At 42.8% G+C, this 10,765-nt stretch overlaps 1 protein-coding gene across 1 annotated transcript; it reads left to right on the top strand.

Annotated features, from left to right (window-relative positions):
* Window positions 1-3,846: 3,846 nt before the first annotated feature.
* On the top strand, window positions 3,847-8,407 carry LOC117557330. The gene is made up of 5 exons (XM_034233128.1): window positions 3,847-3,866; window positions 6,190-6,727; window positions 6,807-6,993; window positions 7,087-7,253; window positions 8,345-8,407. The coding sequence occupies exons 1-5, from the start codon at window positions 3,847-3,849 to the stop codon at window positions 8,405-8,407; spliced, it is 975 nt and encodes a 324-aa protein (XP_034089019.1).
* The last annotated feature ends 2,358 nt before the right edge of the window (window positions 8,408-10,765 follow it).

Raw genomic sequence — 10,765 nt, 5'->3', positions numbered from 1 at the left:
AAAAAAAAATTTAAATCGAGATAATACACCCGAAAAAAAGCTTTTTATTGATACAAAACTCGACCCAAAGCCGTCTGAATTTCTGACATGACCTCCCCAGCAGCCGCCGCGTGCGTGACGTCATACATGCCAAACAGTCTCTGGACCAAACATCCCGACTCGGCAGTCTCTGTCACAAGTTTTTGGAAAAGAAAACTGAATTAACATGGGTTATTGTTGAGCTTTTTGTTGTACGAACGGTGCGGGATCTGGGAGAGTTTTTCATGTATTTCCCAAAGACCAAATCATCCGCAAAAAATGGATTTTGTTAGTGAATCGTGTTGGATGGCAACCGACAAAATGGAGCAGGTTGTGTTCTGATCACTTCACGTGTGATGCATACGAGGTTGATCCTGCTATCATCAAGTCTGTTGGTGCAGAAGCATTAATAGCACGTCGGAGGCTGAAACCCGGAGCCGTCCCCTCCATATTTCAGCACAAGAAACCACTGAAAGAACGAAAGAGCCGGGCGATGAAGAAACGACAAATAATTGAGGTAAACAACTTTTGATTAGATTTCAAAGCGCACGGAGCACAGCAGATAACGCAGATAACGGAATTGCAGTTTTATTAAGTTTTATTGCTTATAGAGGTGGGCACCGTTAGATTATGTGTCTTTACGATCATAAACAATGTGTTGGATGTGGAGCTAGGATAAGTAATAAGGGAACTAGGAGTGATTTTCTGTGCAGTAATAGGTTAGCATTTTTCGCTCGGGGCTAATTCACTGTTAGCATTGTAGTTTGTCTGCAGCTCATTCATCGCTCCTCCACTCATAACGGAAAATTGTGAACAATATGCATTATGATAGGGATTAAATCCACTATTATTCCTCCTGCCACAATTAAAAATGCCCCCTGTGCAATTAAAAGTGACTGTGAGCACTTAGAAAACCCAACATTCTTCTAACCACTTCATTAGGCCATTGCATCAAAAAAGCCCTCCGCTATGCTTTCATTTCTTTCAGCCGAGTGGGTGCTTATAGACAGTGTTCGAATTACCCATTTGCTTTCGGGGGAGCCTTATTTTTTTGTTCACATCCTGCTACTAAATATGTCACACGCACGCTCTGTTGACTGGCGGAGCAGCGCGGATGCGATCAATTGCTATAAAAACACTCTGCTACTACTATAGACGGTATTACTGCCAAGGCACAATAACATTTCAGAGAGAATAAATAACAACATGAGGCTACTGTTTCAAAACCAATTGATAGCCATTAGCCAACATTTATTCAATTGCAACAAACAAAACAAAGCAACGACATCAGCTGCTGTTGGGGACACATGGCAGCGTTTTTCAGTCTAAAGGCTATATAACATAGGCACGGCGGCCTCAGAATTTAAATTAGTTGAACTTTTTTTCAGCTGAAGGAATTGGGGCTTCTTTAGGACCAGCCTGGAATAGGCCTACAGTATTGTCCCTGTCACTCCCCTGTGGGTGGATTGCTATGGAGGGAAAACGGACGAGAAGTTACAAACATGCAAGCAGGCTATGAAAGTGTGTGTGTGTGTGTGTGTGGGTGTGTGTGTGTGTGTGTGTGTGTGTGTGTGTGTGTGTGTGGTGTGTGTGTGTGTGTGTGTGTGTGTGTGTGTGTGTGTGTGTGTGTGTGTGTGTGTGTGTGTGTGTGTGTGTGTGTGTGTGTGTGTGTGGTGTGTGTGTGTGTGTGTGTGTGTGTGTTGTGTTGCTGAAAGAGCAATGCCTATAGATTGATTAGACTATACGCAAGTCAATCAGTCTGATAAAAACCTAATACATCCCACAACCAAAAATGATATCAACAGTAGGACTGGGGCCAGTCCAAACAAACAAAAAGCTCAAACAGTAAAATATACTCTCTTACCTTACTGTAAAAGCGACCACAGGGACCTGGGCGGCTTCTTCTTCGCTTTCGGTCCCGGAACCCAGGATGTGGAGGGTTTGTGGCCAGCTTTGATCCAAGACCGTACAAATGGCTGAGGGTCGAATTGCTCCAGGGGGGGGGCCATTGATGTCTACGAAGAGAAGTGAGAAGAGGCTCTTCTCCCGCAACTTCTTGCGTTTGTCGGTGTCGGTCGAATTGACGGCAGAAAACCCCCTCTCACACTCAGCTGATGTAGGCAAAAAGGTCTTGCTCGCTGTCTGCAGTTTTTGCAGGGCTTTCCCTGGAGATTTATTCTCTAATTTGTAGTCCCGAAACTCCTCAATGGCCTCTCGGGCCGGTTCCCCCAGTACTTTTGCCAGTGCGCGTACTTCATTCTCCCCATAGAGGATCAGGGCGCTCCGTTGTTCGGGCCAAAAGCGCTTGTCCAGTGGTTTCAGCATGCGGACCAGGTCCGGTTCAGGCAGTCGCTTCTTCAAACTGTCTATTATAGACTGGTAAAACTGCAGACGGTTTATCTTGGGCCTGCTCTCTGAGAGCTCAACATCCTTGAACATGCCAGTAGCAATGCCTTCTTCCACTTTTTGTGTGGACTTTCCGCCACTGGTTTTCATAGCTGTCAACACATCGATGGTCTGCTGAATGTAGCAACTTGCATCTACCAAAGATGTTTCTCTGCGTTGCAGTTTTAGCGACAGGCTTTTAAGTTCTCGAAGAACATCCTTCATTGTTGCCAAATCAGCCAGAAATCCAGTGCTCGAGAGGAGTTTGTGCAGTCCCCTGAATTTCTGTCTCTCTGTGTCGTCTGTTGCTGTTTTGAATTGGCGTGCCAGTGCGGGATAATCTTTCCAGACAGCTTTCACAGTCTGAAAACTACTAGCCACCCAACGAATAGTGAAGATTTGGCCTATTTTCAATATTTGCACGTTTAATTCTGCTGCTGCTTCTTGGAGCAAACGGGCATTTTTTGTTGACTGGTGATAGAGAGCATATAGTTTTGCAACAAAAAACTCAAATTGATTACACCCAGCTACTTCTTTAAGGCAATCCTTGACAGCCAATTCTAGTCGGTGGGATAGACAGTGAATAGACTGCACTTTGGGGAAATCCTGTTTGAGTTTTGTCACAAGTCCCCCAACTCTGCCTGTGAGTACTGCTGCTCCATCCGTTGCTATTGAGATGAGATTTTTCCCCAAGAACTCGTCATCCAATCCAGCTTGTTTTAAGCTTTTCCTCAAACTGCTGTACAGCGAGTTAGCATCCGTACCTTCTGAAAGCTCAACAATATCCAAAAAAACATTGTCCACTTCCCCTTTTCCTGTCATGTCACATCGCACGTAAATAATCATGTAGGCCCGCCCATGAACTGTGCTCTCATCTATTGTGATACTAATTAGTGAGCCCATGTCTTTTATGTTGGAAACAAATTTAGCTCTCATTTCCTCTGCGATATGCCTGATTATTTCAGCACAGGCATGGTCCGATTTGTGCACAGTCCCTACCGTAGCACCATTGAGTTGTTGTAGGAACATTACAGCAGGTAGCTTTCTGTATGACATTTCTTTTTTGGCAATCATATACGCAGATCTGAACGATGTTTATGTCTCCTGCATTAGATCAGCATTGATTGCTAATACCTTGTTTGGCAGGACATCTTTCTTTCTCATCTCCGAAATTGCGATTGCCTTTTCATGTGCCTGGCTCTTATCGTGCTTATAAATCTTTTTTCGCAGGTTATTTTGTTGATCACAGCTGACCTGTCCCTGAATCCATTCTGGTGAAAGGTGCACTCCGGTGGATTTCTCTCCGAGCGGCAAGGAGATCAATATTGTTTTTGCGTCTTTGCAAATCTCACATCCAAATTTTTTATTTTTGATGAAAAGCCATGGATACTTTTCTTTCCACTCACTACATCTTTTCAGTGTCCAGTTAAAAGGCAGGCCATCATGGGCATCGTCAGCGTCAGGTTCGCTAGTGCAGGTCGAACCGGCGGCTGTGGCCGTTGTTGAAGCCTCTTCTGAAGCCTCTTCTGGCTCCGCATCGGCAGGCCTTTCCCTCTGAGTGGAGCTGTCAAAATCGACCCTACAGCCGCTAACAGCTGGCGAACTAAAAGTTGTCCGGTTGACATCTTCATTTTTCGACTCCTTTGCTTCTTTAGTCGTGAAACCAAAAGCTGCGAGGCTTGGCTGTTTTCGTTTCGCCATTTTTTTTATTATTTAGTAAGCAACATCAATATGAACATTTCAAATCGCGCGCCGGCGCCACCGTAACCATAGCAACGTAAGTAGCGTAAACAATGCAGCACCGCCACGTACAGAGCAACACACAGAAATATTCACAAATGTAAAACGAATATTCAGAAACTGTAATGAACAATGCCTATAATTTATTTCAAGAACTTTTATTTACAGAAACTCAACATTTCTAATCTGTGTGACACAAATATGCACGATTTTTTTGGGCTCCCCCTATTTATCTCAAAGTCGGCCTTCGGGGGAGCTCCCTCCCTCTTCGGGGGAGCCAAGCTCCCCCTGGCTCCCCCCCATTTCGAACACTGCTTATAGAGGTGGGCTAAACCTCTCTAAAAAGGTCACACGTCACTTGTTTTGCATCAATCTTGATACAGGGTACTTATATGTTATAGTTTTGATTCCTAAAGCTTTTAGTCTACTAACCCATCATTCAAGGGTGATTTTCACTATAAGTAATGTTTTTTTTTTAGGCGTCCATCCAACAATTAATTTTCCCCTTTTACAAGTGAAGATATAGTCTTTGTTGTGTTAGTGGCATTTTCGAGCCTGAAACCTGACAAACAGGCTCAGGGCATAATAGGTTAAAATATTCCTTCAAACAGGTGTTGCAAAGTTTGATGCAGGACACCAGCACAGACACTGAGGATCCTGCCATTGAGGGAGATACTGAAGTCGAGGAGATTGGGACAGAGGAGCCACACTCTTCTGGAGCCATGCCAACAGCTGAAATTGCAATTCAAACCGAAGTAGAGGTAAACAAAAGAATAAAGAACAAATCATCATGATGTAGTTGTTGTTCACATATATATACACTAGTACCAATATCAGCCTTTTTGAATGAACTGTATGCCCTCTAATTTTACTGCTGTTGTAATACACAATCAAGATTGTTCATCTTGTAAATGTTCAATTTGTTATTTTCCAATGTTATTACAGCTGCAAAACCGTGCCACTCAAACGTACGACAGAGATTTTCCATCTCAGAAAAAAGCATCAAGGTCAAGGGGAACATGTACTTTGGGCCTCAAATCTGGTTCGGACTTCGGACAACAGACTGCACTCCTCACCACAACGATCGGGACATCGTACGAGCCTCCTCCCATAGATCTTGATGAAGACAGTGATCATTCCGAAGATCAGTCTGGTGATGATCCTGACTGGCATTTTTCATGTGAAGATGCAACAACAGACCAGGATGATGGAGACACAGATGATGACAATACTGTGTAAGTACATGTAGATATTCAGCAAATATCGTGTTATGTCTTATACATTGAGATCTTATTGGGATATAAACCCCATGGGGCGATATCAGATATTTAACGGCTCTGATATTGCTACTTATATTAATGCTACACTGAACAAAAATATAAACGCAACACTTTTGTTTTTGCTCCCATGTTTCATGAGATGAACTCAAAGATCTAAAACATTTTCTATAAACACAAAATAATAATTTCTCTCAAATATTGTTCACAAATCTGAAAGATCTGTGATAGTGAGCACTTCTCCTTTGCCGAGATAATCCATCCCACCTCACAGGTGTGGCATATCAAGATGCTGATTAGACAGCATGATTATTGCACAGGTGTGCCTTAGGCTGGCCACAAAAGGAGAAGTGCTCACTATCACAGATTTTTTCAGATTTGTGAACAATATTTGAGAGAAATGGTTATTTTATGTATATAGAAAATGTTTTAGATTTTTGAGTTCATCTCATGAAAAATGGGAGCAAAAACAAAAGTGTTGCGTTTATATTTTTGTTCAGTGTACATTCACGGGATTTATGACGGATAATACACTGATGACGTTATGTGTGATATCACTATTAGATCGAGGCGTAGATCTAATAGTGATATCACACCTCAGTGAAGACCCCTCTTGTATTATCTCAAACATATTAAAGTGTATTATGTAGCTATTATAAAGAGCGATGAGAGTCAGATGGCATATATGAATACTGGTATGTGTAACTGTCCAGTCTCATTTCCGACGATGCCCTATTTCCACGTTTACAAATTTTAAATCTTATTTCAGGAAGAAAGAACTTTATGGAGATGCCTCGCCTCTGGAAGACCAAAAGTTCCTGGTCTATGGCAGTTGCCTGCTGAAGTTGCTGGCCATCTGCTCTGTGTGTTTCGCCACTTGTCGGGTCCAGCTCAAGCGCGTCATTGGGAGCATGGTGGTGTTTGAACAGTTGTGTGCACATGGCCACTCTAAGGTATGGGACTCCCAACCATGCTATGGAACAATGCCTGCAGGAAACCTTCAGATTGCTTCAGCCATTTTGTTTGGAGGGAACAGCTCTGTGAAGATTCTGAATTTGTTTCGATACATGAATATCCCAGCCATATCTCTGCGAACATATTCCCTGCTCCAAACCTCGTACCTGATTCCTGCTGTTGAAAATGTGTGGAAAAGAAAACAACAACATCACCTGGCAGCGTTGAAGGATCGGCCAGCTAAGTTAGGAGGAGACGGTCGCTGTTGTTCGCCTGGTCACACTGCAAAGTATGGCAGCTACACCTTGATGGACCTGACTAACTCCAAAGTGCTTGACACACAGCTAATACAGGTGAGTTAGATTTGGTTCAATCACTCTGTAATAACCTGATATCTGTGTATAATCATGCTCTGGTTCTATATCCATCCAGAGCAATGAAGTCAGCAGCTCAAACGCCATGGAGTTGGAGGGACTGAAGAGGGGTCTTCAAAAGCTGAAGGATGAAGGTGTCACCATAGCATCAATCACCACAGATCGGCATGGTTCTGTGAAGAAATATATGAGGGAGAAGGAGCCTTCAATTGAACACTGGTTTGATGTATGGCATGTAGCTAAAGGTAAGGTGCTATTTTACATAAAAACATACAGAAATAAACATGTGCTTTAAGTAAGCAAGATAAACGGTGTACTATTTTTATTTAATACTGTAGGGATCCGAAAAAAGATTGATGCCAAAGGGAAGAGGAAGATCCTGAACATACTGCTGATGTGGTCCAAGTCCATCAGTCACCACGTCTATTGGGTGGCATCAACTAGCCAAGGTGACGGACCATTGGTTGTTGAGAAGTGGCTGTCGCTGCTCAACCATGTCATCAATGTCCATACTTATGGGGGTTATTCCCTATCTTTATTCAAGAGCGTGGTATTTAAATTTGAGAGCATACTTTATGTATTTATTTCCCTCAAACCCTGTCCTCGCACTCCAATAGTGCCTGCTTGCACTTAGATTTGCTCTGCTTGTGCTCAAACTGTACGCTTGCACTCAGATATATTGCTGTTTACAGATTTTTTCTGCTCTCAGATTTATTCTGTGCGCGCTCGAAACTTTTGTGCAACAATCCTGTCAAAATCCCTCAACCAATAGGAGGCCAGGTGTCCTTGCGGGTGCGTTCGCTTTACTTATTACAGCGTCCCGTAAGGGCGGTTACTCTTTGGTTTATAAACTCCCGCCTTGGTTTTTATTGGTCCACTCCTTGGTATGAAAAAGTTTGAGAAACACTGCATTAGAGGCATCCTCAACCTGAAGGATAATGCTATACCTCCTGGATCACTACACCGTGGGTGTGATCCTACACGACACACGAGAGCAGATGGCCAGGCAAGAGCTACAAAAGGTAGAAAAACCAATAAAAAAACACTCGCGGACCACCTAACTCCACAAATATCCAAAATCACATCGTTTTTCTAGAACAGATTACAAATCGGCTGAAAATGGTACAAACAAGTGGTAACATGTGTGACGAAGGTGTTGCGCTGGGCTATATCATACCATTGAAACTTAAGCTCGCTCCATTGCGGAGATATTCCCGCGAGAGTGCGTAAAACTTTAATTTATTAATTTATTAAAAATGTGAAATTGTACCAATATACTCACGGACCACTAGGGGGCGCTCACAGACCACCAGTGGTCCGCGGACCACACTTTGAGAAGCACAGCTCTAATGTAACATTTGATTACCTTTACTGTATCATACCTGCCAACCCTACCACTTTGGGCGGTGGTCTACCGCTTTTGACATGTTTCTACCGCCTACCGACTCAGCTGGCTTTCCCTACCGATTTTCAATCTTCTCAAACTAGAACAAATAAAAAAGACACTCCATAGACACTGGACTCGACTTTTGGCGGACACCGTTTGCAGCGTGTCTGTGATCGCATCATACAAACAGTCCTCTGTGTTTCTGAAAGAGAAACAACGTGCAGACCGGGGGTAACGCTGCCTTTCCTCTGCACCCCGGGGCTGATGGGTAATCACTCCCAAATGAGTTTAAGGGAACAGAGACGAGGCATTTGAGTCCTGCAGGGTTTCCCCGTTAATATCAGTGTCTCGAAAACACATGTTGGGGACTGAAAGACATCCAGTGTTTGGTCTTTTCCTGAAGCATCCTTCACCTAGTGTCTCAACTGAAAGGACCACACGCTCTCTTTTCTTGATCACCCTCTCACGGAGAACACTTCACTGTCCTGCTTCATTGTAGGATTTCTACCACTTCAGTTTGACCATCTCTGTTATTAAGTTATGGAATACTAAATAAATAAGTAATTAGATACCTGACCGTTACTGCGCTCGTAAAGAATGATAAGAATAAGGTGAATTGAACTGGTTTCATTAGTGTGTTTATTTAAGGTAATTAGTTAGAGGCCCTATTTTATCAGAATGTCTGCACAGCAGTTACAATGGTCAAACTACATTAAAACAGAATTGTCCCCATTTTTTCTTTAATAGTTACTAACATTAGATATTTTAATGAGATATGGACCGCACAACTAAAAATGTGCCTGAATAACTTATTTAGCAGTGGACATAAAAGTCAACTGAGTGTCACTGCACTTCTATATTTCTATATTAAGATGTAGGGAAAAGGGGTCGGTGGAAACTTCTTCCGACCCCTTTTCGGACGTGTAATTAGCTAAAGCTTTGTTGTTTATTGATATCAGACAATGATACTACAGATTATTCAATTATTAAAAAATATTTCGTTTTGTTATTGCATTCATTTGTATAGTACTGTATCATGTCTGTATCATCTTTTGTTTCATTTGTATTTTCTTTGGTTTTACATGCTCGCAAAAAAAAATTGCAATGACAGTGTTGTGTTTTTATTAGGGCTGTCAAGTTAACGCGTTAATAACAAAAAAAAACGCGATTAACGCATGTGTATTTTTTGTCCACGGCCGCCCCGTAGTTTCAGAGCGCATCGAGTTTAAAATACCATCTCCAAGCTGATGCTGACAGCCCCGCTCCTGCCGCACGCTTGCGGCAGACCACGCTCACCGGCAGGCACCGACTGGCCATCGGGAGGACCCGCTCCCGCGACGTGCAATACCGAACCCGCCCCGCTACCCGCACATATCGCCAATTAGTTCCGCAACCCGACCCGAACCCGCATATATATGAGCAGTGAAAGAATTTACAGAATTCACAGAGCACGATTAAAGGGAAATGGAGCTCCCGAGGGAGAGCGCTGCGCTGCCTTAAATACAAGCTGTAGGACTTTGAGGAGCTGTCCAGAAACACTTACTGAAAATAAACTATTCATTTGTTGCGTTTCCCCTAAATGTTCAGCTGGACGATGTATTCGAGCTGCTAACATCATGCAATTATGAACACACGCAGTTGCGTATTTGGCTCAAAAAGCGTTGGATGTTAACAATTACATAATAATAATATTATTAGAAATTTGGATAGTATATTTTAAAACGAAGGTAGCCTAATCCAGGAAATGCAATGCCTAAATTATGCCGTTCATTCCATTTAATTATATTCATGTTGACACATTAATTAGATGGTCCTCCGCCCCTCCCTAAAAACGGAACGTTATCATATTGTTATGCAACAATCACGTGCATTTATTTGGTTTCATAATGTTATAGTCATTATGGCTGACGATATAAAACAAATTGAAGCCAACTGAAACCAGTGCAATTGCAACAAGGCGGCCGCGGCCTATGTCTGACACTGTTAACTGTTTAGAACAGTCAAGCTGGCTAATGCCAAAACAACAGACATTTTTTACCAGACATATAACCTTTTACAGAGTCTGTAAAAGGTTATACGGATTATATAATATATAAAATATATAAAACAACATATATTCCGTATAACACACTTTTTTTTAACAGACGTATAACCTTTTACAGACAGGCTGGCCAACGCTATGTTCATCTCACAATTCAGTGTTTCTTTAGATTACTATGCAGAAAAAGAATGTCATCAACTGTCCCTGGTTTCAATTGGCTTCTCCTTTCTGAGACCACAAATCCAGCCGTGGAAAAATCTCGCTCACTCGCGGCGCTTGAAGCTGGAATGGAAAGAATCGAACGAGCAATGTGTGCCACATTCGGAAACCTGGTTGCATGCTCCTTCCACCAGCTGAGAACATCGAAATTCTCCTCCCTCGGTGACTTGAAGTCGATGTATGCGCTCACTTCATCCTGAGTGCACTCATCGCTGGAAGAGGAATCCTCGACGTCGGATAATCCCTCCGATTGTCTAGCTCTCTTCTCGGGCGGTGTTGAACTGACAGTGGCAACACGTTGTGTTGGCGATGCACGCCTCTCTTTTATGTCTAGAGGTGCGAATAGAGGGCACAAGATTAAGCATATGCA

The sequence above is a fragment of the Gymnodraco acuticeps genome, unplaced genomic scaffold, assembly GCF_902827175.1.
Source record: "Gymnodraco acuticeps unplaced genomic scaffold, fGymAcu1.1, whole genome shotgun sequence".
Classification (NCBI taxonomy): domain Eukaryota; kingdom Metazoa; phylum Chordata; class Actinopteri; order Perciformes; family Bathydraconidae; genus Gymnodraco; species Gymnodraco acuticeps.
The sequence above is the reverse complement of the archived record's forward strand: the minus strand, read 5'-3'. Positions and strand labels throughout refer to the sequence as shown.